The 26,683-nt window shown below is 49.1% G+C and overlaps 1 protein-coding gene across 4 annotated transcripts in view; it reads right to left on the reverse strand.

Annotated features, from left to right (window-relative positions):
- Positions 1-6,758: 6,758 nt before the first annotated feature.
- The window catches only part of Prkn (parkin RBR E3 ubiquitin protein ligase), a 1,082,502-nt gene continuing 1,062,577 nt past the window's right edge, over positions 6,759-26,683 (reverse strand). For all 4 annotated transcript variants that reach the window (XM_040758175.1, XM_040758173.1, XM_040758174.1 and 1 more), the window contains 2 exons: positions 14,285-14,402; positions 6,759-8,489 (listed from right to left, as the gene is read on the reverse strand). In XM_040758175.1, the coding sequence (XP_040614109.1) occupies positions 8,377-8,489; positions 14,285-14,402 (231 nt within the window). In that variant the 3' untranslated portion in view covers positions 6,759-8,376. The remainder of the gene's footprint in view (positions 8,490-14,284; positions 14,403-26,683) is intronic.

A 26,683-nucleotide genomic window follows, 5' to 3' on the forward strand; every position in this document is an offset into this window, starting at 1 on the left:
ACTCAGACTCTGTGGACTGCAGGATAAACGGTAGGGACAAACATGTCACCTAAGACCTTGGGTGGGAAGAGGGACCAGGACAATTTTTCTAAGGGTTGGTATGTGGGGGGCAGCTGGAAGTTACGACTCCATTTATGTAGGGTGGCTAAGTATCACATGACTACACAGCTACAAGATATATATACATACACACACATATATATATATACATATATATACTATATATATATATATAGTGTGTGTGTGGTGTGTGGTGTGTGTGTGTGTGTGTGTGTGTGTGTGTGTGTGGTGTGATTTAGGGCCCTAGCTGTCCTCTAGACACCTGTCCAATCCACAAGCACAGACTGCTCTGTCTCCCTGTCCTCACAGCACTGGAAAGCAGGCCAAGCAAATGTGGGGCTTGTTTGGACACAAAGGGAAGGTGACACCTGCGAAGCGGGCAAGGCTGCTTAAGTGAGGAGACAGCGGCTGAGTCAAGGCTTCCAGGAGGGCAGGAGACGGCCCAGCAAGCGGGGACAGTGGTGTGCCAAACCTGGAGCAGACAGGCTGGAGCAGATGAGGACAGGACGGAAACGAACCGTTGGGACCTTTGTGGCATCGGCACAGTGTAATGCCTCTGTGAGATGTGGTCCTGAAGGTAAAACCGGGGTGCTGATGCAGAAAAGCATCCTGGGATTCAGGGATTATCAGATGCCACGTGGCAGGTCCCTGGTGAGGATTTGGGGCTTGCCAGGGCTGCATCGGGTGTTTTCCAAATGAGTGAACTCCAGCAGGATGCATCAGTGTTTGGGGGCCACGGGCCTTTTGATCAATTGGGCTGCCAGGGAATGAAGCGTGCATCACAGGGGCAGGCTGCAATCTTGTCAAGGGTTAATGAAGCAGAAAACACCTAGCTGGGACCTAGATATTCTCCAGGTAGTTAACTCTTCCTGCCTTGCTTCAAACAGTCCTGGCCAAATCAGGAAGTCTGGTAGCCCCGCTGTAGGCTGAACAGGGGATCATGGTAAGACATTTGAGAAATGTCAAGTTTATACCAGAGTTAGGGTCTGACCCTGTGAGTACCCCAGAAATTCAGTTCATTTTCTCCTACCCCAAGTTGTCCAAAGTCTTTGGCAAAATCCTCTGGAGGCTGTAGAAAGTCATCAGACATACTCATTATCACTGTAATAAAGTTCAGCTGATCAAAGGCTGGACCGAGTGACTAGAAAAATCTTTCCTATTTAGTTGCATACAATATAGGAACCTTAAAGTGTTATGGGATATTGCACCAAAACAGGAAATGACCAGGAAATTTAAAGACCCAAACAAACAAGAACCAACCATTTTTCATTATGAGGTCACATTTTCTTACCAAAAAAGGAAAAACAAAAGTGAAGCCAGGCCTTTAATCTCAGCATTTTGAAGGCAAAGGCAGGTGGATCTCTGAGTTCAAAGCCAACCTGGTTTACAGAATGAGTTCCAGAACAGCCAGGACCGTTACACAGAGACAGCCTGTCTCAAAAACAAAAAACAAAGAAACAAAAATGAAACAGTAAAAAAACTCATATAACTGTTAACAGTTACTAGGCTTGGTAGTTAGTTCCTTTACTATTAAGAGTTACATGTTAATAGTAAGTTGTATTTTAGTTTATACCTTTGTTCATTTGGGCTGCTACAAAATACCATGGCTGCTTATGTAAAACAGGAAGTTACTTCTTACAGTTTTGGAGGCTGGATGCCTAGGATGAAGGGGCTGCAGATCCCATGTCTGGTGCAAGCCCATTTCCGGTTCCACACGGTGGAAGGGGTGACGGCCTCTCTCAGAGTTCAGTTCAGACAACATCAATCGTCAGGGCCTACCCCCATAGTCTAATCCTAATCATCTCCCTAATCCATACCTGCCAATATGGTCGCCTTGGGAGTGAGGAGGGGAGGAGGGGACAACCAACCAGACTGTGGGAGTCTTTCCATCTGGCTTCCGTCTCTATGGCCATCGGAGTGTGCTCACACCTTTGCAAACACCTTTCCTGTTAAGTTATGCTGTGGGCATGTTGGGCCTTTTGTTTGCTTTTGTGGGTGTGTGGTGTTGGGAAGGGAATCTTGGGTCCTGCTCTGGGCATGCTAGGCAAGTCTCTAACATTGAGCTCCATCTCCAGCCCTGTTATAAATCAGCCTCTCTGTAACACACAGTTTCTATATCTAAACTTTCAAATGATTGTCTTACGTCTGGATGGTTACATTAGATCTAAACACTTAAAAGAAACACAGGCTAATTGGCGCATGTGATATAGGCCATGATGAAGCCTGGGGACATTCTCACTGAATAAATTAATTGGCACTCCGAGTGAGTTCTTAAAATTACTTTTGTGTATGTGCGGCTGCATGTGTGGAGGTCAGAGGACCACTTTTTGGAGACAGTTGTCTCCTTCCACCATGTGGGTTCTCGGGACTGGATCCAGGTCGTCAGGTTTGGTGGCTAGCTCCTTTACTCACTGGAACACCTAACTGGCCTGCCACTAAGTAAAAATAAGATGAAAAATAACAATTTTTTTCTTTTTGTTGTATAACGAGCACAAATAATACAATAATTACTTTTATAACAAAAAACCCAATGTGGATAAAAACTTTCATGGAAATACACTGAGTCATCCGATGCTAAAAAGCATCTCTCCAAAAATGCCATCTGAGTCATTCTTGAGTTTGAAATTCAGAACCAGGAATTGTGGGGACACCATCTGCTGGGAGAACATAGCAGAGCTGTGTGCAGGCTTTGTAAAACAGAGGCGGCACGGCTCCTTTGACCTGGGTGGGGTGGAGGGAGAAACCACTGACCAAATGTCTCGGGGTCCCTCTAAAAACACAACCTGAAGCAAACTTTCCAGCCTGGACCAGGCTTGCCTTTGTAGTGGGATGTTTCTGGCCAGATGCCCACAGCCAACAGCATCAGGTAGGCTCCACAAGCTAGCTTTGAACTGAAAAACCTCAATACAACCCCCCCTTTTTGAGACTCAGAAGGTTGCCTCAGTGGAAAATTCCCCAAGGTCCTTTCCCCTAGACAGGGAACAAGGTTGAATTAAAAAGAACATCGGGTCCAGAGTGCTAAGGAAGGAAACCGGCAGGCTGTAGAGATGAGTGCACACCTGACCTTGTAGTTTCTTAAGGGAGGATCAGTTATTCCTGCGCTTCTGACAATCCCCTATTGCTTGCCCAGATCTGCACCTGCAGTAGCTCCACTCCTTACAATACCCTATTACTTTGCTTGCCAAAGTATGTATATAAAAAGAAAACTGCCCTAAAGACCAGCACGTTCAGTTAGCTAAGGCTGCTGAATCGCCCACAGACGCCTGTGTAAAAAATTAAACCTCTTGTGGTTGCATCCAACTGTCTGGTTATTGAGCTCGTGACGTCACCGGGGAATTCAGCCTGAAGCCCGCTTACTTCCGGTCTTTCAGCACTACAGTGGCATTTTGATTTAGAGTTATTCACATTTCAGAGATGAAAACTCATAGTTACAGTACTTGGGATCTGACAGCTACAGAGCTGGGTGTCTGAGGGTGTGCACATAGCTGGGCTCTCCTTACCTGCCCTTCAGAGCCTGAGCTTACACAAACAGCTTGGTCAGTTACTGCTGTGAATCGGAAGTCGACGCAGGCCCAGAGTGTGAGGGACCCATGGAGGAAGAATTCAAGGTTGGCCAGCCACGGTGGGGCCTGAAGCTCTTGTAAGGCTCCTGGTCGGTTGGAAAAGTGGGCATGGAGACCAGGAGGTAAGCTGCTGATATGAACATCTCAGCTAACTCTCCTATGAGTTGGATTTATGTGAGTTGGTCTTCCGGGTTCCAGTTACCCCTTCATAAAGTGACAACTGATCTTCTCAAGACGGGGACACCATGCATGCCTCGGGATAGTGCCACCATCTGTACGGTCCAGTAGCCCTTTCCCTACAGCACTCCTGGTCAACTCTGCTTGGTTATTCAAGCTCAGCAGCAGTTCTCAAATGCTGTGGCTGGACAGTTTATCCAGAGGTGCTCACCCAAAGAATGTTCAGCGTGTGATGGCGGTCAGCTTGACCACATCTGGAATGAACTAAAACTCAAATGGCTGGGCACACCTGAGAGAGGTTTTTTTTTAAATTATTAAATCATTTGAAGTGGGAAGACCCTCTTCTAATCTGTCTGTGAGGTGGGAAGATTCCGTTAATCTGGACCACACCTTCTGCTGGCAGCCTGTATACAGGATACAGGAGGATGAAGCTTGCTCTCTTTGCCTGCTTGTTCTTGCCCTCGATGGCAAGTCCACACACACACAACACATACACATACTACGTGCTCAGCTAGAAGGAACAACTAGCGACTTACCCTTACAGAGAAACTTCTAGAAGTATCAAGAAGGCAGTCCGACACATTCAAATCCAACACATACCCCCATCTGCCACTCACATGAAGTCATGAACCTATGGTGGTAACGTGTGTACATACCTGGTGGTTGTCATTACCGTGCACTCACTCTGTGGCTTTGTTTATTCTGTGGCCTCTGTTGACTTGTTCATGTATTAATACTAGTGGTCAGCTGTGGATTGCTTGATGGAAATTCCTTCAATGAATCATGACAACAGTCCAAAGAGGGAGATGCTGCTTTTGTCTCCAGAGCTCACATGTGTGTGGGTGGTGGAACCAGGCTCCTGCTCTGGTACTCAGGGCTCTCTCTCTCTCTCTCTCTCTTTCTCTCTCTCTCCCTCCCTCCCTCCCTCCCTCCCTCCCTCCCTCCCTCCCTCCCTCCCTCCCTCCCTCCCTCTCTCTCCCTCTCTCTCCCTCTCTCTCTCTCTCTCTCTCTCTCTCTCTCTCTCTCTCTCACACACACACACACACACACACTTGCTGTCTCTTGGATGCCCTGGGTGGGCAACGAGTCTCACTTTTACATTTGCTCCCTGGGTGGGCTATGGGTCTCACCTTTGCTTTTCTACGAGCATCTCTTAGGCTCCAATGGGATCCTCAGCATGCTGCTGGCCTGGAAGATATACAAGATTATCCAGAGATGGTCTCTTAAGGTTGCTCCCAAAGGACACATTGAGACAAGCCAGGCGCTGGCACCCACACTCTTAGCTCTGACACCATCTTCACTGTCAACAGGAGGTACACCTTAGGGTGTGTCTGTGAGGAAGTTTCCAGAGGTGTGTACCTAAGGAAAAGAACCTACCCTGGATGTGGGAACACCCTCCCATGAACTGGAGTTGCAGGCTAGACATAAAGGCACTCCTTCTGTCTATCCCAAACCGCTTAGACATGAGGGGACCCAACTTAGTGTTGGCTACTTTCTTATTACTAGCTTAGTGTTGGTTACTTTGTTATTATTGTGACAAAATACCAGACAAAAGTGGCTTAGAGAGGAAGGAAGGGGACACTTGTCCTGGCTCACAGTTTGAGAATGCATCCATTGTGGTGGAAAAGGCTTGGGCATGGAGAGCCTGGGGCAGCTGGTCCCATTGTATCTGCAGTCAGGGGCAGAGAGAGGCGAATGCTCATGTGTTCTGCCCACTTTCTCCAGCCTCAGAACATTCCATCCACAGTTAGGTGTGTCTTCTTACTTTAAGAACCCAATCCAGCTGGGCATTGGTGGTGCACGCCTTTAATCCCAGCACTTGGGAAGCAGAGGTAGGTGGATCTCTGTGAGTTCGAGGCCAGCCTGGTCTACAAGACCTAGTTCCAGGACAGCCTCCAAAGCCACAGAGAAACCCTGTCTCGAAAAACCAAAAAAAAAAAAAAAAAAAAAACAATCCAACCTCTGACCCTCTCCAGGTACAAGCCTAAGTGATTCTAAGTCCCGTGTACTTGACAAAACTGGCCATCACATTCCTTGAACTCCAGCCAAAACAAACACTTCCCTCTTTAAGTTATTTTTGCCAAGTATCTCATCATAGCAATGACAAAGGTACCCAGCAAATACACGGACAGTAGCATGAAACCACCACCACACCTTCTTGATGTTTTAGTTTTGATGTGTGTGATACATGGATGAACTTGCATGGGGAGACCAAAGGTCAATGCTAGGTTTTCTTTTTTTTTTTTTTTTGAGACCAGGTCTGGAGCTCCCCAATTCTGGGAGACTGGCCAGTGAGCCCCAGGGATCCTCCTGTCTTTGCCTCTCAGTTCGAGCATTGTGGGTATGTGTTGTTACACCTGGCTTTTTTATGTGGTATCTGGAGGAATGAACTTGGGTTCTCACGCTCTTGTAGCTACAACTTTACTACACTGGGCTACTTCCCTGGACCCACGCTTCTTCCTGTTTCTCTTCAAAACATTTACTTGTTTGTTTGTGTGTGTGCATGCACTCACTCTCGTGCATGCGCCCATGTGTGTACCTGCCTGAATGCATGTATGTGCACCACATGCCTGAAGGAGGCAGTGGATACCAGAAGAAGGCATCCGATTCCCTGGTAATGGAGCTACAGACAGTTGTGAGCCGCCACACGCAAGCTGAGCTCAGGTTCTCTGCAAAAGCAACAAGCCCTCATAACCTCTGAGCCATCTCCCGCGGCTCTCCAGCCCCAGTTTCTCTTGTAAACACTTATTTGGACAAGTCTGCCAGAAAGGCAAGAAAGTAACCATCGCATTTCAGAACGAGGTCTTGTTTTGACAATCAGAACCCTGGAGGTTAATCTTGTAGAGAAAGGGGCTACTTTTTCCCAGTGGGTGATGCTTCCAAACAGTATGAGAGGTCATGTGGAAATGTGTTCTATCTTCTCTCCCATATCACCAACATTTATCAAAAAGGCAAACACTCTTTTGATTCTTTTATTGACAGTCTGGGTGACGCGGTCTTCAGATGTCTCTTACTGTGCTTCTCGGAGAAGAAAGACCGCTCTGCAAAGGTTTGGCTGCCATTCTTTTGACATCCACGTTTTATCCCACCGCTCATGCGCACACAACACAGGCTGTGACTCATGTTCACACACATGGGTGTTTTCCCTTTTAGGCTATTTTAAGAATCACTGTTCTATTCTGAAGGAAGCATAGGCCGTCACCAGAAAGAAAGAAGAGAGGAAGGAGCATGCTGCAGAGCCCCGGAGCTCCAGGGAGTTTGACCCAGGGCAGAAGAGCAAACACTGTTCCGGCTTCCCCAAACCCGTTACAGTGCAGGTGTGGCAGAGCCCATGCCTCACCCCTGTGCACAGGGTTCGGTAGGAAATGCGGCTCACAGTGCCTAGTGGAAACGGTTTTATATGTTATGATTGCCTCCCAAACCAAACCAAACCAAACCAAACACAACAGGAAAAAGATAAAATCTTGAAAACTTAACATTCAAATGTGATGTGTGTTTACCTAAGGAATATTCTAGTGTGCTAATTGTCCTGCATAAAAGGCCCTGCCTGTAGGACCACTGGGTGCATGGGACTCCCTGGGACCTAGGGAGTGGGTACACAGAGGTGTCTCCCCTTCTGATGGAGGGTCAGGCATGTTTTCGTGTAGCTGATCTAGAAATGCTGCGTATCCCATAAATATAAACCCGGCATGCACTGCTGTTAGCGTTGGAATAGCATCATGGGATTGTTTCTTTAAAAAAAGTCCCCTTTATAGGCACTTTCTCTATTAAGTTTACAGTGAAGACAAATGCACGGGCTTAAACTTCCAGGCTGCAGTATGAGTCCTTCAAACCAGACTTTGTAACAATTTCTAAAGTTGCAGGTAATTAAGCGTGTGGAAGTGGGTTCCGCTTCGGTGCCCTCCCTGTAATTCAAACAGTTTGCATTCAAATTATGTTTCCCAGTTTCGCACTTGGTTGATAAGTTGATTTGTATGCCGCGAGCTGTCATCTCATCAGCACCATTTATAAAGATAGGATTCTTGGGGATAAACAAGTATGTTTGACGATTGCCCGGGAGGGCCCCCTGGGAATAGGTGATTGCTGAGTAAGCACCCTGTTCCTCACGGTCTCGGAGAGCGCTCCTGAGACTCCACGGCAGTCTAACTTACACAGAGCGTGGTATCAGCCATGGAGAGCTATGGCTTCGCCCACGGCTTTCTACGTGGATTTAGTGAAGGTGAAGTTGGGAAGTTAAACCTGGAAAAGCCCAGCCCACGTGACCATCCGGCTGGATTCCTGCTGGGACGGGAATCCAAGACAAGGGGCTGTACTCTCTTCCCAGCGCGGACATTTGCATCCGCCAGGCCCTGAAAGCACCTCTCCCTGGGTGCCCAGCGGCGCGCGGGCGCTGCAGGTTTCCGTGGGTGCCTGAGAAAAGATCTAGAGACCGCATCTGTAATCTGCAGCCTGTGTTTGTGCGTGTGCGTCATGTATGTGCTTATATGGCCAGGGAAGATGAAACGGCTAAGAAGGTAGGCGTCCACGTGTTTCCCGTGCGGGGTGTGGTCAGGAGCAGTGCCTGAGTGCAGTCCCTCTACACGTCGAACCAGTGATCACCCATGCAGGCTCGGTTCCACTCACAGCCGCAGTTCCAGCACCATTCCAGTCTGCACTGAGGCTGCGGACACTTCATGTGCATACACCCTCCTGCGGGGACAAAGGACACAGGTGATGTGGGTTTGTGGCAAACACCGGAGAGCCCTTACCCCATGCCAGCACGCTAGCCCAGAAATTACTCTTGTAGACAATCCAGAGCCTCGAGGGCAGAGAGACTCTGAACCAGGGGAACAATTACACACAAGAGGAGGTGACCCCCCCCAAGTAAGAAATGATGAGAAATGGCATGGACCCAGGGCTCTTTGTCTTCAGAACAAATCCCATTAACACATCCAAGTTTCTCCTCTTTCCCTCATAAGCTTAGTCACAAATGGTTTGTGTTTCATAGACTGCTGATTCATCATTTAAAAAATATAGCCATATTAAGCCATTTTTAAATACCTAATAAGTATTTCTTAATATATGATACGCTGTGGTTCATATCTTCCATATTTATTCAGTGCTACTTGGTTCAGCAAAATGTATAAGCAGGAGTTGCGACAGCATATTACTTTTAATAGAGGATGTGTTCCCTGATGGTATTTAAATTTTTATTAAGGTGAGAGGGGAAGGAAGGGAAGCCGCCATGCTGGGATTGTGGCTCAGCTGGTAGTGTGCTTGCCTGACGTACATGGAACCCCGGGTTTGATCCCCGGCTGTATACACCAGGCATGGTGGTGTACACCTGTAGTCCCCCCAAACTCAGGAGGTGGAGGAGGAGGATTGGGAACTCATGGTCACACTGAGCTATACAGTGTGTTCCAGGCCATCCTGGCTTCCATGAAACCTTGTCTTAAGAAGTCAAAAGGAAACAAAAGAAAAAAAAAAAAACAAGAAGAAAGAAAAGTGAGAAAGAACTCTCAGGTCAAGTGTCCTCCATATCCTTTGTTACTCTAGGTTGATGACGCTGAGGCTGGAGCGTGGCTCTGCTGGAGATCGTTCTCAAGGTGAGGGAGTTCTGCCAAGGGTGCAGCTGAGACACCCAGTGTTCCTGGAACCCCCCGGGGGCTGCCTTGTCCGCAGAGACTGGCAAGCCCCTTATCGAGGGACCTGCTTTGGGATCCCCGACTCCCTCTTCAGCTGGTGTTGGCTTCTGGGAGATGCAGGGGGAGCTGAAGAGAATTGTTTGAGATCTCGGCAAGGCAATCTCTCTGTAACTCGACCGTCGTAGGTGGGCTCGGCTACCCACTCTCGCCAGTTATCTTGTTAGCTTATCAAGACATCCAAGAGTTGCCTCATAAGGGCTTTTATTAACAGAAATCGCTCACAACAGCTAACACAGCTCTAAAATAGTTCTGTGCCTATAGGTATTTGTCTTGGGATAACACATTTAAAGTTTCCCACTTGGTTATGATTTGCTTGAAGCATAATAAAAGATCATAGATGTATGAAAAATAAAATAAAGAACTTAAAAATTTGAAAACTACTTGTCATCAAAGGCAGGGCTGTTTTTGGCACATGTGAACAGCAGTGTCTTAGCATGTACATAATACAATAGGATAGTGATTCTGTAACATGTGCCTGGACTACAGATCGAGTTCTAGGACAGGCTCCAAAACTACACAAAGAACCCTGTTTTGAAAAAAAATACACACACACACACACACACACACACACACACACACACACACAAAGCCAGGTTGGTGATGGTGCATGTCTTTAATCCCAGCACTCAGAAGGCAGAGGCAGGTGGATCTCTGAGTTTGAGGCCAACCTGGTCTACAGAGTGAGTTCCAGGGCAGTCAGGGCTATACAGAGAAATCCTGTCTCAAAAAACGGAAATATAGTGGGTGAGTGTGTGTGGGTCAGAGGCTACCTTGAGGAAGTCAGTTCTCTCCTTCAACTACAGAGGTCTCAGGGGTCAAACTCAGGTCATCAGGTTTGGTGGTGAGTGCCTTTATCTGCTGGGCTATCATGGTGGCCTGAGACTTTGACTCTCATATATAAATAATAATCATAATAAAAAGATAGCAACCAAGTAATACCTAAGGTTGGCCTCTGGTCTCCTCCACTCACATGCACATGAACACGTGAACTCCTGCACATACATGTGCCTGAACACACACACACACACACACACACACACACACACACACACACACGCACGCACGCACACACACAGACTCAAACAAAAAAGAAAGCAGAATGGTTCTGTTTCCCTACAGGAAGAACTGCTTTCCTGAATGCGGAGCTGGCCCTGAGCGGAGCTGGGAACTGTACAGTGCAGCTGGCCCTGGGGCCGGTATCTGGTGTAGGGCTGCTACAGGGTAAACATGGGGGCGATGCAGGTTCTCTGCAGTGTTTCAGGTCAGAGGCGAACATTCAGCAGGCCACGAGTGAGTGCTTCCCATTTGTAACCCATGACGGCATTTCTGAGAAATGACCCCGCTGGAAACCGGCTGTATCGGTGGATCACGTGGCTCCTCCCTCGGCTACACCTCCATGTCTGTGGTGTGGCCTGGGTCTCAACAGAGCCGATGGGTGATTCCCTTCCAATGGTTCCCTGTCTAAGGAAATCAAGCTTGAGCCCCTTTTACAGCCCAGGGGCAGTGATCACACCCCACCGTTTTTGCACACGAGGTCCTCCGCTTCTTCCTTGCCTGGGTCAGAAATGGTCTTGTCCTATTTAGCTTGCGCTTTTCAAGTCTGTACAGTGGGCCGCTGGGCCCTGTCCATTAGCAGCCACTTAATTACTTAATTCTCCCTTCTGACAAGGCCGTTCACATCTTTTTTCTCTTTCCCTCGTCACTTGACCACAGTCTGGGAGTGGTAGTCTCTCTCTCTCTCTCTCTCTCTCTCTCTCTCTCTCTCTCTCTCTCTCTCTCTCTCTCTCTCTCTCTCTCTCTCTCCCTCCCTCCCTCTCTCCCTCTCTCCCTCTCTCCTCTCTCTCCCTCTCTCCCTCTCTCTCTCTCTCTCTTTTGGTTTTTCTGAGACAGGGTTTCTCTGGGGCTTTGGAGGCTGTCCTGGAGCTCGCTCTGTAGACCAGGCTGGTCTTGAACTCACAGAGATCCGCCTGCCTCTGCCTCCCAGCGTGCTGGGATTAAAGGCGTGCGCCACCACCGCCCGGCCTGAGTGATGGTCTCTTTTTCCACTGACCCTCGAGCTCTCCGCCAGTTCATGGTAACCACTGCCCTTTTAGGGCCATCCTGATATGCGAAGAAACAGGGAGGGCCACCAAATGATTTCTTTCCCCAGGAGTTAGGGACTCAGAGTTTGGGACTTGGGCTGAGCTAAGCCTGCCCCTGCCACCCTGGAAGTGTCGGCACACTCTTGTTGGTGTTGATAAAGGGTTTTGTTTTGTTTTTATAAAGGCTCGAGTGTTTGATATAGGTTCATCAGCTTTCATTCTGCAGCCAGCTCTCGGCACCTGCCAACCTGGGTGCAGCCAACACCCAGAAAAACAGGCAACATGATCCTACAGCACACGGCCCTCGGAGAAGGGCCGGTCACCAGGGAGGAAGGGAAGGCCACAGTGCTCACCGGCTAGTGTCTTGTCCCAAGCTAACCCTAACACCCCACCCCACTCCCTATACACATTACCGTCTCAGCCATGTAAATGCTGAATGTTTGCCTAACACAGCTGTGGGACCCCTCATCAAAGTTCCCGTCTGACCAGAACCAAGATTATGCTGGGCAACATTTCCTGAGAAGACACACGAATGTGCCCCATGCAGATGTCATCCTCATTCAGCCTGACGGAATGCAACAGACTGAGAGCCAAGTGGCCTTGGGCTGTCTTCAGCCTCTTAATAGTCACTTGTCACTGGCTTCCGTACCTGACCTAAGGGTTTCATGTCTGTTAGGCAAAACTTTCAGAACTGGTCATACTGGTGAACTTAGCACCCCACTGGCATTTTCCAAGCCTCAAGCTAAGGCTGCCACCCGGCATTACCCGAGGACCTTACTGGTGTCCTCCCTGCTCTGCTGTATCCAACCCATATGATGTCCCCGCCAAGCTATCTGGTAAATTCGCCAGTTTCTGATTTGTTGTTGTTGTTGTTCAGTGACTCTGAAGTTCATGCATGTAGTCTCTTCCACAGTGGAACGTGTCATTTGGGGCAACTCGAATCTGTGTTCCCACATCACAGTCACTCAAGTTTGGCTCAGAAGAAACTCTTTTTCCCTTGGTGGGGAGGGGGGAGAGTTATGTTTGGCATCAGCAGTGGCTCTCAGGGTGTGAAACTTGCCTTGGTTCGTGTGTCCCTGCTGCAGTGAGGTAACGCCCTACAGGACGCTGGCGCCTGGTTCCTCTGTTCAGATGTCATCTGCATGACACAGTCTTGCTGTGGACTAGGGGAGAAGTGCTGCACACAGTGTGTGCCCTGAAGGGTGCTTGGCAGCACAGAGGCCTTGCAACCATAGCCCTCTTGGGAGACCTTCCCACGAGCTTAAAAACACAGGTACTGGGCAAGCATCCTTGGCAAGTCCCCTCCATGCTCAAGGCAGAGCCGATCTATACTTGAAGGACATGGTTAGCAGACACCGGTCATGGGAGAGTTGAGTTGATTTCTACTCTCTGGGAGAGCCAAGACCTCAAGCCCATGAACACAGGAGGTGGGAAGGGCGAGGCCGCACATTTCAGTTTAGGTGCTCTGGGCTTTCCCATGGGCACATGGCTCCAGTGTTGATGAGACCAGTGGAGTCAGGAAGGGACAGTCCTTCCTTCGGGGGACACAATACCAGTGCTTTAGAAGGTCGGTGAAGAGGAACCATTGGAACGTGAGTGGGCATGGTTTTGTCTGCTGACTGCAGGATGGAACATTCTAGGAAAACTTGTCCTGCCCTCACTGTATTTCCTTCAGAGATATGTTCAGCCGTTTTGGACTCTTAAGAGTCACAGAAGATTTGCTGGGTGGCAGAAGGAAAAGTCCCTTTCCAAAGTCCAGGCATGTTGACATCTGAATGGAGGAGCCAGGCGCTAGTGTCTTTCAAGGCATAGCCTCCCTTGCAGCAGGGACGCAAGAACTGGAGTGAGCTCCAGCCACTAAGGGAGAGTAACAGGAGTGACGGGGTGTGCGTGCAGAGCAGGGGGAGGGTAAAAAGAAACGTTTGAGGAAAGGCTGGTTAAATAAATCTACCCGTTTCTTTACCAGAGAACTTCTGAAGTGCTTGACCACATTGATTATCCACTGGGAATGTCAGCCCTAGGCCTGCTTCCTCAGGTAGCCTGTGAAGAGCAGACGCTCTATCCTTACAGAGGACTTGGGGTAGGTATTTAGTGAGCACAATGCACAAATGAACTATTTTTGTTATTATCATCCACGAGGGGGAGAGGTTGCTGCCGTCACCTGACAGATGGAGGTGACAGGGCAGTGCTACTTGTCCCCCAATCTGGGCTCTGGGGGCCTGGGAGGACACTTTGTGGGGATACTAGACGTTGCTGTTGTTAGCAGAGTTGACTCATCAGATGGCAAGTATCTGATGTCATTAATAAGAAGGGGCACTAGCGTGTCTTCTCTGTTCACTGGCATTGGAATGAGCTCTGCTAAGCATAGTGTCACCCGCTGCTGGCCACCATCTCACCAGAAAGTTTCACTTATCACCTCAGCTCCCAGTCCAAGGATGGAATTTCATCTCGCAGAAACCGCCTAGGACACTGCCACTGTCTCCAGCCTCACAATGTGTGTTAGCATGGGAGAGCACTCCAAACTTCCGGAAAGAAACTAGGGTAGCTGTAGTGGAATTTGGCGTTGTGAGGTTGAGAAATTTCATGGTGAAGAACAGATACACTCTACCTAGCCAGCCTCAAGCTCTGTACCCTCCCAGAAGCCCCGACTGCCACCCACCCGAGGCCACCACGCGGGAGGGGACAGGCAGGCCTGGCTCTCCTCCCAGTTCGCACTCACCGTTTTTTTCAACTGGGACATTGCAGCGAGGACAGGGCTTAGTGGTTTTCTTGATGGTTTCCTTAGAGGCCTCCTCCCAGCGAGCTTGCTCAGCGGCCCTTTTGTCTACTCGGTAGGCCTGGATCAGGACAAAAGAAGCTTAAATTCGGGTCCTTATTATTGGGGTTGAAGTTACAATCTTTGAAGGGCTGGTGCAGACACTTCTGAAAGATGGAAAGCGCCCTCAGGCGAGAAGCTAGAATATGAACTTGTTTGACAAGTGCTGTGCGCCCTTTGGACATGTGTGGGTGCTGTGTTCTTGGCACATGGCGCATGCTTATGAGTTAAGAATAGATTGCTCAATTTTATAGCATGGAGTTCTGTGTTCTGGGGATTTTGTGTGATTGTAATGCATAATACCCAGCAAGTGGCTACCATGTAGGCAAGTGATAAACACTTTAACACGCCTCTCCTTAGACCCTTTGTCATGTGAGAGCACATTCGTTGTCATTTCTGAGGCTTCAAGGCACTCACAGTGACCAGACGTTGGGGAGTGGGAAAGTCTTTGTGATTCTACGATTTCCACTTTAACTCCCTCCTGCATCTCGAACCCTTTCTTCTTGCCCTGGAAAATGGGGGACTCGGAGGCTATCCCAGAATGCACAGGAGAACACAGTGATGACGGAGAGGCCGACTTTAGGACAGTGGGCTCTGGAAGCAGCTCCCGGGCTCACATCACTCAGAGGGAAGACTTTCGCAAGGACTGCTCACCCCCTCTGAGAGTCCTCCCAGGTGGAAATAAAACATGGGGTGCATTTTAAGATGAGTATAGAACTTGTGTTGTTGGCTGATAATTTAAATTCCTCCAGGATCTACAATACAGTAAGCCATGGTGCATTTGGCACTGCCATTCATTCTGTCAAGTACTAGATCATCCTTAACTTTTAGCTGCCTGCCTCCTCCCCACCCCAAGAAAAAAATTGTATGTTGAAAACCTAATGCTTTTAAAAACTGACCAGGACATCCTCAGCAAGAGAAGGGACCCCAAAGGAACTCTTCCAGACAGGTGCTTCATTCCTGCCTGGTTCAGACACTATGATACGTTCCACTCACTTCAAGTACTGGCTGACAGGTGTAAAGGAAGAATGAGTCATTTTAGATTTAGTATAAATGTGTTGTAATCTGGGACTGTATTTCAAAATGTTACTCTAAATAGAGCCCCTCCACCTTGGCCACTATGGCATCTGTCTGTCTGTCTGTCTGTCTGTCTGTCTGTCTGTCTATGTATCTATCTGTGTATCTATCTATCTATCTGTCTATCTATCTATCTATCTATCTATCTATCTATCTATCTATCTATCTATCTACCTACCTACCTACCTATCTATCTATCTATCTATCTATCTATCTATCTATCTATCTATCTATCTATCTATCTCCCATCCATCCATCCTCTGTGCATTAATACAAACATCCCAGTTGTTTTATTAACTTGCAATGATGATTTAGAAAAACATTCCCAGGGCTACTCGGTAGCACTGATGCTGACTAAACCCAACAACTGTGGAGCCTGGAAGGCTGCCAGCCCATGCACAGATGCTCACTAGCAAGTCTCCAGCCCACAGCAGCAACTGGGCTTGTGAACCAAGCCCTGCGGGGGGCCTGTCCCCTGTCAGCAGAGGTGAAGGGTTGCAGGGCTGGCCGCCTATTCTTAGAAGCTGCTGATTGGGACCCCCACCCCCAGTTTTCACAGTGCATTTGGGTCCCTGTTGAGACCCAAAGTCTGCGGAGTGGAATCTAACCTCGAGGAAGGAACCTGCCTTCACCTTTGTGTTCTAACCCTTAGTTTTTAAAATTCCCAGTCCTTATGAACGAAGTCCTATGACGGGAACAGCTATTTCTTTCTAAGCTACAGCATTTTGCTGCTTTTTGTAGGGACCTCGATGCTTACGTTTCTGTCATTTCTAACAGAAGGTGAGTTCTTCTAGACTGAGGTCATGCTTGAGTCATGCCTGTGTTTCCGGCCCTTGGCTTGGTGCCTGGGTAAACAGCAGGAACTCGGTTGATTTTTAGCTAGTAAGTGACAGTCATCTGGAATAGGACCCCACAAGACAGGTGTACACAAGGGATGCATGCACCCTTGATGGTGACAGTTGGCCCCAAGGTACCCTTGCCTGTGGGGACACCAGACCTTGTTCAGAGACCCATTTCCCCATCAGCCTGGGAGTAGGCAGCTGAAAGACAATGTTTACTAAAAACATGTTTACTAAAAACAATACAATGCCCAGGGCAATAAGTTCCTGAAAAGGCTGGCCCATGGGAACCGCCCTGACCTCGACCTTGTCCAAAGACTAACCGCCTCTTCTGACACACCAAAACCAGTTTTTGGTGTCAGAGAGAACCAGCCAGGGGTAGAGAGAGAGAGCAGAAGCTTTTCTGGAGGGAGGCCTTTCTTGGGAAGTTTTCTTGAGCCTTTTTGGGGCCTGCTTAAAGTTTTCTTTAACCGTTGAACGAGTCTCTGTGTTGTCAATCCCCGACACCCTCCACACATTCTCGGACACAGGCTGCTGCAGCTGACAAGGCACTTGCCAAGTGCTTGTGGCTGGAACCACGCCCATTTCCTCTGGCCATGGGAAGGGACTCCAGTGAATGGGAGCGCTTTGTTAGGGGAAGCAGTGTGGGCTTGATCACTGAGAACTTCCTTTAGCTCTGACACACCTTACAGATCGAGGCCCGGGAGCTGTGGTTGATGAGGGCCGTTTCAAGATCTGCCCCAGACATGCATTTTGACTTTAACATGTGTGGTTTCAGTCTGTCCGATGCACATGTGGTCCTAAGGCCTGGCGATTGCAGTGGTTACTTCTCATTGTCAACTTGACTGCCGTTAGGCTCGCCTAGGAAACACAGCTCTGCATATGGGGGGCTGTTTCCACAGAGGCTTAGCTGAGCAAGGAAGGCTCATGCTGAATGTGGGTGATACCATCCCAGGAGCTCGGGGCCTAGACTCAACAAAGATGGAAAAGGAGGAAGGAAGCTAAATTCCGGCACTTACCACCATGATGAACTTCATCTCTTCAGACTATGAACCAAGTAAATCTTCCCTTAATTGTCTGGGGCTCTCGGAGAGAGCGCTAACCCGTGTTTCCCAAAGTGGGTGGCTGGACATGTGTATCTGCTTTATATATTATGGTGTGAAAAGTAGGCTGCTTACACAGTTTCATAATATATGTGACTGGCTATAGAGATATAACTTTAAATTCTCCCAAGAAGCCACATTTGTAGAAAAGATTCTGCAGGGGCTGATTGGCCACCCAGAGCTTCTCAATTACAAAGAGACAGAATATTACAGGTTCAGAGCCAAAATGATTTGGGCTGTTGTCAGTCTCCTTAATAGCCATTTATTACTGGCCTCTACATCTGGCCCAACGCTGACTATGTTGTGATAGTAAAAGAAAACTCCCTTTTGAGCTGGACACACATTCTAAATTCCTAAAATGACCCATGCAAACCCACTCATCGCTGTGTGAGTGACGGCTTCTCACCAGCCGAGGGAAGGGAAGCAGTTTGCCACTTAGCTGTGTATACCACAACAAATACAGGAGGACTGTGGTGCCTGCCTTCAAAAGCCTTCCTGCAGCCTCTTCTGCACGGCAGGCCTTCTACGCAGCTGTGCTCCTGCCAGCAGTAATTAATACATTCCTTTAATTATAATTTCAATTGACTCTGTAGACATTTCCCTGTGGATTCGAACTCCGTAACACGATCAAACCTTCAGAATGTATTCTTGGCAGACCACAGACTTCAGCAGGCCCAGAGCTAAGCTTGCTGTAGGATAGCATTTGAAAATGGTGACAGAGATTTCCTACTTAGATGTACCCTGTCCATCTGATGCTACTACCAACATATTTGGTAAATGCATTGTCTTATCACTTATATTTTGTTTTCTCTTGTTTTTGAGACAGGGTCTCATGTAGTCTACACTGGCTTCAAACTCACTACATAGTTGATGCTGGTCTCGAACTACTGATCCTCCTGCCTCTAACCCCATCCCCGAGTACTGGGATCACAGGGCTGTACCATTATGCCATGACCAGAAAAGTACATGTAACCTTTTCCATAGCAACACAAGTCATTGAGCACACCCAGGATTGCCAATCCTAGCCTTGGCTACTTATATTTGACTCAGAATAAACTCTCTGTTACACCCTTTAGGGAAGGAGCTGTTATATGTGACCTGTTTTATATTATATATATACATATATATATATTCACACTGAACAATTTACAATACCAAATAATCTTATAAATGTGTGAGGTCAAAACTATAATGAAGTGAAGTTCTTAATTTCTTATCCATATGGACAGACAGACGGAGGACTAGGCTGCAGTACCACGGGGCTGACTGACCCTGCTAACCCTGCCTTGCCACCTGAATTTGCTGCGTGCCAGGGGACCTCTCCCACGGACAGATCCAGGGTCCAGTGCTGCTGCCACCAGGGCCGAGGTCACAGCTACCCTGCTAACCAGAGGCAACTGTTCCCACCGGTGAACTGTTCACGGGGGCAGCCTGGGCTACTGGAGTAGGCTGAAGTGGGGTAGGGTGAGAGTTGTGTAGTGAAGATGTGGCCAGGAAACCTGGAACTGAGACAGCCTGCCTGAGAAAGGTTCCCACCACCGCCGGGGCGAGCTGCATGGCAGAGGTAGAAGCCAGCTGTGGGAGCCAGTGGGTTGTGGAACCAACCCTTCTGGCTTACGTCACAGAAGGCCCTGCCCCTGGAAAGGTCCATCCCCAGTTCACCAGGGGCTAGATGCTAACCCTCTGCAAGGGGCAGGGCGGCTTCTGGTAGAGAGCAGTCTGGGCTCAGAAATCCTTCTGCTTGGAGGGACACCTGTGACGAGTCTGAACTGCTTAGACCCGCAGTGTCGTGTCGTGTCCCCCCCCCCCCGCCGCCTGTGGAGACTGACAAAAATGACCATCTAAGGGGAGGGGAGGCGGACCTAGCAGCTCACTGAGGAACGTGTACTGACAAAGGGCAACTTGGTAGTTGCTCAGCTTTCCTGTCGTTTTTCATTATCTACACCCGTGTATCTTTTTGTCGAGCGTCTGTGGTTTGCCCTCTGTCTCGCCGGAAGACTTCCATGGCTCTCTCTTACTTCGGTTCATCTACAGAAAAAAAATCTTCCTTATTTAACATTTCTACAGCAACAGTATCTACTCTGGTATCTCTAACTCAGCGCTCACTCTTTCTGTCTACTTCCCCAACACCCACACCCACCCACACACCCACCCACACCCCCCCACACGCACGCACACACACACATACACCCATACACACACACACACAGACACACACGCACACAGACACGCACACACACGCACGCACTCATATACACACTCCCACACTTGCACACCTCCCCCATACACCCCACACACACAAACTCAAGCAGAATGGAAAGGCAGAGAAAACCAAGGAGACTTGGAGAGGGAGCGCCTGAGCTCTTCATCTGCTGAGGGTCGAGCATCACAAGTACAAGGAATATGAAGGCTGCTGACAAAGACGGCGTTCCTTTTATGCAGAGGTAATTTCTAATAAGCAAATTCTTTCTTTTTTGTTTCATAAATACCAATGAACCAGGCCTGAGCCTGCATGACCTACAAGGACAGCCTTAGTCCTTCCCCAGATATTTCCTGGGAACCTCACAAGCAAGGCAGGCTCTGATTACAGCGGAGATGTCTTAGCCTCCTCTGCACCCTGAGTGACCTGGGATTTCACCTTATCAGCTGTAATGCAAGTCAGTCTGGAACCACCTCAGTCTCCTTTAATGAGAGGGAAATGCTCCCTAGCAACCCTGTGAGGTGTAACCTCAGAAGCAGTATAAACAGAAGTCTGCCTGCTTGGAAGAGCTGGCTCAGGGGAAGCCCACAGGCACACAGGCACGCCCCTGGGTGAGCGCTTGCCCCCCCCCCCCATTAAACTCCACCCGGAAATGGTATGCGGCTATGTCTGGGCCTGTATGCCACCAGCACTGACCATTTCCCCATTTCACTTTTTTCCCCCCAAGACAGGGTTTCTCTGTGTAGCCCTGGCTGTCCTGGAATTTGCTTTGCAGACCAAGCTGGCTTGGAATTCAGAGATCTGCCTGCCTCTGCTCCCTGAGTTCTGGGATTGAAAGTATGTGCCTCCATCCTGGGCTCCTATTTCACAGCATAAATACTGCTGCCCGAGGCAGACACTCATAGCTAAACACTGAACTACACTCCTGGAACCCAGTGACAGAGTTGGAGGAGTGATGAGCAAAGGGGTCAAGAGCAGGCTGGTGAAACCCACAGAGACAGCGGAACTGACAAGGGGGAGTTCTTGGACCCCAGACTGATGGATGAGAGGCCAGCATAGACTGATCCAGACCCCCTGAATGTAGTGTCAGTGAGGAGGCCTAGGCAATCTAGTAGATCAGTATTTATCCCTGGCATCCAAATGGACTTTGGGTGCCCATCCCACAATAAGGGATGCTCTCTCAATCTGGACTCTTGGGGGAGGGCCTAGGCCCTGCCCTGAAGGAAATGACAGACTCTGGATATCCCCCATGGAGGACCTCACCCTCCCTGGGGAACTGAGTAGGAATTGGGTTGGGGGTTGGGGGTTGGGGGAGGAGGGAAGGGAGAGGGAGCTGGGATCAACATGTGAAGCAAGCTTGTTTCTAATTTAAATAAAAAAAAACACTGCTGCCCTTATCTCTAAAATAAATAAATGAATGAAAATCTACACACTGCAATTGTCTCCACCCAACTCCAGCGTCTGAACCTTACTGGGACGTAAGTGGAACTCACAGAGTTGCCTCCTGCCATTCAACTCCAGGTCTGATGGTGACTCATCAGAGTGGCCTCCAGTCACCATGACACACTCCTCCAAAAATAGCAGGAAACAAAATTCCTAATGAAGAAACTTCCAGAGGACCCCCACGGAAGACAAATAAAGAGTGGGGAAAAGGGAGGGGGCAGTTAAAACTGGGGGACAGAGCCACCACAATGGAGGCACAGAACATCAAGAGACCGAAACGAGACGACACCCACCACAACCCGTCCACAGCATCACAACTCCAATAACCACAGAGGAGGAGGAGGCAGTGTGTGCGCGCCACAGAACACGCATGCAGGACACAGGCCAACTCACCGAAATCAGATCTCTCCTGCCACAGCAGAGGGGTTGAACTAAGGTCAGTCCTGGCCTTTATCAGCCTTACCTCGTCTTTACCTGCCAAGCCCCATAGTCTGACATTTATTTATTTATCTATTTATTTATTTTCTGAGACAGGGTTTCCCTGTGTAGTCCTTGCTGTCCTGGAACTTGCTCTGTAGTTCAGGGTGACCTTGAACTCAGAGATCTACCTGCCTCTGCCTCCCTTGGGACTAGAGGCATAAGTCACCATGCCTGGCTTACCGTCTGACTTTTAAAAAGAATCGGTGACCCACATGAGCAGACAGATGAAGTAAGGTCATCTATTCAGGACACAGACGAGAAAGTTACCAAAATGAACGGAATCTTTAGTAACTTGGAGGAAGAATCTAAAAGAAGCATTTATGTCTTAGGATTTCTATGGCTGTGATAAGATGCCATGGCCAGAAGCAACTTGGGGAGGAAAGGGTTTCTCTCAGCTCACAGCTCCATGTCACAGTCCCTCACTGAGGGGTGCCAGGACATGAACTCAAAGACGGGCGATGGTGGTGCACTACTTGAATCCCAGCACTTGGGAGGCAGAGGCAGGGGGATCTCTATAAGTTTGAGACCAGCCTGGTCTACAGAATGAATTCTAGGACAGCCACAGCTACACAGAGAAACCCTGTCTGTAAAAAACCAAACCAAACCAAAAAACCTCGGACAGGGCAGGAACCTGGAGGCAGGAGCTGATGCGGAGGCCATGGAGGGAGCTCTTACTGGCTTGTTCCCCATGGCCTGTTCAGTCTGCTTCCTTAGAGAACCTAGGACCACCTGTCCAGGGGTGGTACTGCTCCCTGTGGGGTGGAACCTCCTACATCAATCATTAAACAAGACAAGAGCCCCGGCGGTGGTGGCACACATCTTTAATCAGAGGTGGAGGACAAAGTCAAGACAGCAGCTCGTTTACGTATACATGAAGAAAAAAATGAGCATGAGTAAAATGTCTGAGAAATCCAGGATTCATTCCCGAAACCAAGCCAAAGATTCCAAAATGTAGACAGAGGGGGCCGAGGTAACGTCAAAAGGCATAGGCAATGCACTCAATTAAATTATAGCAGAATTCCCAAAACCTACAGGAAGATGTCCACACACAAGAGGTACATGGATCTCCAAAAAGGCCATGTCAGAGAAGAGCTCAGCAGGATCTGGCAGAGTTGACATGGGTGTGGGCAGTAGAGTGGTTCTGAGGAGTGGGAGCGGGGGGAGGGTGGGGTGGGGTGGGGACTGAGACAGGTGGCATGGAAGCAGAGAGAGAACTACTGGGAACAAGGCGGGGCGGGGCGGGGCAGGAAGGATGGGAGTGGGGGGGGGAGATGGGGGACCAAAAAACAGACTGTGGGAAGATGCTGTAATGAAACCCACTACTTCACATGTTGATTGAAAAGCAAACACATACACCACAAGCATCGCTTACGGGTGATTGCCTATCTGTGTGCGGTAAGCAACCTCAGGTCCCCACACCCAAGTCGTACGCATCATCATTGACTTGGCGAATCCCAGTGTGTGGGAACATGGGGTGGGGCTCGTCAGAGATACCGAGACGAGCCCCAGTTTATCCAAAGGGAGGCTTGGCCTTGGCATCCAGGTCTCCAGCTTAGGGCGTGTGCCACATGTGCAGGCTTTATTGCACAGAGACAGATTAAGCCAGGTGAACAAATGTTTACTATGACAAGGGGTATGTGTGCAGCCAAAGAGACGGGCCAGAGCATAGCTTCCAGAAACTACTGCTGATTTACAATAATGTGCTTTGGTATTTTGGGGTGGGTGGGTGGGGTGTTATGAAAAAAAAGAAGAAAAATATCTTGTTTCTGTTACAATACCAACTTTTGATCCTAGGATACATAGGATCTGGTGGGTATGACTTAAAGGCCGACCAAGTCCCCTTGTGGGCTTCCCTGCAAGGGGACCTGCCATCTCCCCAGCCAGAACTCTTCATATTAATAAGATGCAAACGGGAAACAGATTTGCCTGTGTGACCATTTACATGCTAGTATGAACAGAGTTCTTGGGTTTGTGAGTCAGCTCAGCAAAAGGAGAAGGGTCAAGAAGGTTCTGGGCCTTGGGATGGGAGAGGGGAAAGGAAAGCCACGAGTAACTTCTAGTGTTTTCTCCTTCGCACGCAGACTGTGTTATCTCTTTCTTTATAGACACTGCCTGCAAAACATGTTGAAATCCGATGGTGTTAGGGTGGTGTTAGGCAGGGCCTTGGAGGCTGCTCTCATGAGTGGGATTCGCCCCCTCATAGAGTGGGGGGCCTGTAGGGGGAGCAGGCAGCCCTCTTTCTCACTTTCTATTATGCAAGAACGGTGACAAGTTAGCAATCTGACCTGACAGAGGGTCCTCACCGGACACCAGCCATGCTGGAGCTCTGATCCCTAATCCTTAGAACTGTGAGGGTTAGCCCTGTGCTGTTTATAAACCATGCAGTCTCCAGCACTCTGTCATAGACACCCTATTGACAGAATATCCTGGGTTAGGAAATAAATTTATTTTCTAAAAAGGGTCAAAGTCACATTTTGCTGAGAAGACATTCATCACACCCCAGTAAGGTTCTCTTCCAGTGAGTGCCAGCTTTAAAATTCCACCTTCCTCACTGTAATCCAATGCCTGGTGACACTCCAGCTTGTCACAGTGACACCCTGCCCCCGCCCCCCCCCAACAGTGTGCAAAGCCAAACTGATGCTCAGGCTGCGGGTTTATGATGTGAGCAGTCCGCCCCCTGCTGGAGAGCCACTGAACAGCATGTTTCAGGGACCCAGCCGACAAATAGTGGTGCCACTTGGACAACAGCAAAACCTTGTTATTTTCACAGCGTGCTCTTATTATAGTTTTAGAAGAACGTATGCATGTTAAACTTTGGATTTTTTAAAAATTTGAGTGATGGAACCTATAGAGTTTCTGGCTGAGGCCCGACAGACTTGCAGAAATACACTTTACAACACAATTGAGAACAGCACTTTTGCTGATGATGACAACAGCTGTTAGTTCTACTGTTGGTGGAACATATACAAAAGCCACGGGTGAGTGGAGGCTGGGAGAGCATGGGCGTATTAAAATCACACCCGGGACTCCTTGGGAACATGGAGGCTAAGGCAGCAGGTCAGCGGCTGGGCCCCAGCCCCCAGGGATCTCTGTGCGTTGCTTGTCAGCCGATCACCACAGGGGCATCCTGTTCTCTAGTCCTGGCTGACAGCCCCGGCCTTGCCCCACTGATGTCAACATCTAGTACGAGGAAAACGTGGACTCTCGCACCTGGGGTTTCTCCACTGTGCTGTAAGTCTGTATATAAGCCTGCTCCCTCCTTGCAGTAAAGACAAGCATCCTTGTAGCTCAAATGGCCGGAGGTCTCGTCTTTTAATTTAAGTCTCCAGTCTTTCGCCGATACAGTAGACTTGCTCGTGGTGCGGGCGCCATGGCCAGTGCCTTGCTCAACTATCACCAGACAAGCTGGGAAGAATACAGAGACCCTCAGCTGGCCATGCACAGAGAGTGAGAGACCTTGGAACACTCGGCCCTAAAAGGATGTCTCCATCAATTCCTCTCCTCGGGGCTCAGGAAAATCTGCGGGAAAGGGGGCAGAAAGAGGGGTAGAGCCAGGTGGGGGATTGGGGGACGTCAAGGAATCGGGCCTTCTAGACACAACGGGGCTGGTGCACACTTGAACTCAGAGACCGTGGAAGCATGCACGGGGGCCTGTGTGGTCTGCGCCCGATGGGGCCCTAGAGCTCAAAGAAACGGACACGCATGCCATCCCTCACCCAGAAGCTATCTCCGATTGGTTAAGCCACTGACAAATGGAAAATTAGTTTTTCTTCAAAGGAGTCTGATAGGGGAAATAAACCAATCCTAAGGGTAGGCTGCGTGCCCAGCAGTAGATGAGCTTACGCACAGAACCGGAGGCTCTTTGCCTCATAAGTCAGGGCATTTAAGCCAACTTTATAGATCTTCTGCAATAAAAATCCTTGCAGGTCTTTTGGATATATATATATATATATATATATATATATATATATATATATATATGTTATGGCCTCTGGTATTTGGTTTTCACAGGGTTCCTGTGTGTGTGAACAGGGGTGTGTCTGTACGTGTTATGCTTTTTCCTTGGCTGATTTGCCCTATTCTAATTTGTCTGCTTGTGATTTATCTTATTTTATTTATTATTATTCCCTAGAAGCCTGTTTTCTTTCTAAGGGGAGACAGAAGGGGTGTGGATCTGGATGGGAGGGGAGACAGGGACGGGCTGGGAGGAGTAGGGGGAGCAGAAACCCTAATTAGAATATTACGTATGGAAAAGAATCTATTTTCAATAAAAGAAAAAAAAGGTAAAATCACATCAGGTGGACAAGGCCCGAGAGTGGATCAGACCGAAGAAAAGGGTTAGCTCTCTCACCTCACCCCTCCCAGAGGCAGCTACCTAGCACTGGGGTGGCAAGGGCTCCACACCAACCTATCGTCTGGTACCCAGCCTGTGCGTCAAGGTCGGGGACAGAGAGCTCTGACTGTCCTCGGGGCTTCACCTCATCTCGGTGCCCACGCTGGTGAGGTAGCCTACTTAACCGCTGTCCTGCCTGTCCCGAGTGCCCATGCGGACTCGACCCAGTTCAGTCGTCGCCACAGCTGGCTCGGTGTTCGCACGCAAGCTTGGCTCCCTGGGGCAGCTTCTGGGGCAGGCTTGGGTTTGCCATCTCATCCGTACGGCAACCCCATCTTCCCACATCAGCAGCCAGAGCTCCCCCGCGGCCCCTTTGACGAGCGAGCGCTCACTCTGTCAGCCATGAGTACTTCGATGTGCGGAGACACGTGCATCTACGCAAGTTCACATTAGTGATTAAGATCGGAACGCAAGAACCTAAGCTCGGCATGGTGGCGCACACCTTCAGCCCTCAGGAGGCAGAGCAGGAAGATCTCTGGGAGTCTGAGGCCAGCCTGGTCTACACAGCAAGCTCTCAAGATGAACCGGAGCTACATAGGGAGGCGCTGTCTTGAAAACACAAAATAAAACAGTAACAGAAAGAAAGGAGAGACGAGCTTGCATTCACCTCAGCCAGGGTACAGGTAGGAGGAGGAGGAGACAACGCGCTGCTATGGAAACCATGGCACCTTCTGAGGTTACTGAAACTTCTCAAACTGTGGAACGACACGTGCACGCTTACGTTTCTGCTCGCACGGCGGTCTGGAACAGGCTGGCGAGCCTCAAGCG

Source organism: Mesocricetus auratus, unplaced genomic scaffold (assembly GCF_017639785.1).
Source record: "Mesocricetus auratus isolate SY011 unplaced genomic scaffold, BCM_Maur_2.0 Super-Scaffold_100018, whole genome shotgun sequence".
NCBI lineage: Eukaryota > Metazoa > Chordata > Mammalia > Rodentia > Cricetidae > Mesocricetus > Mesocricetus auratus.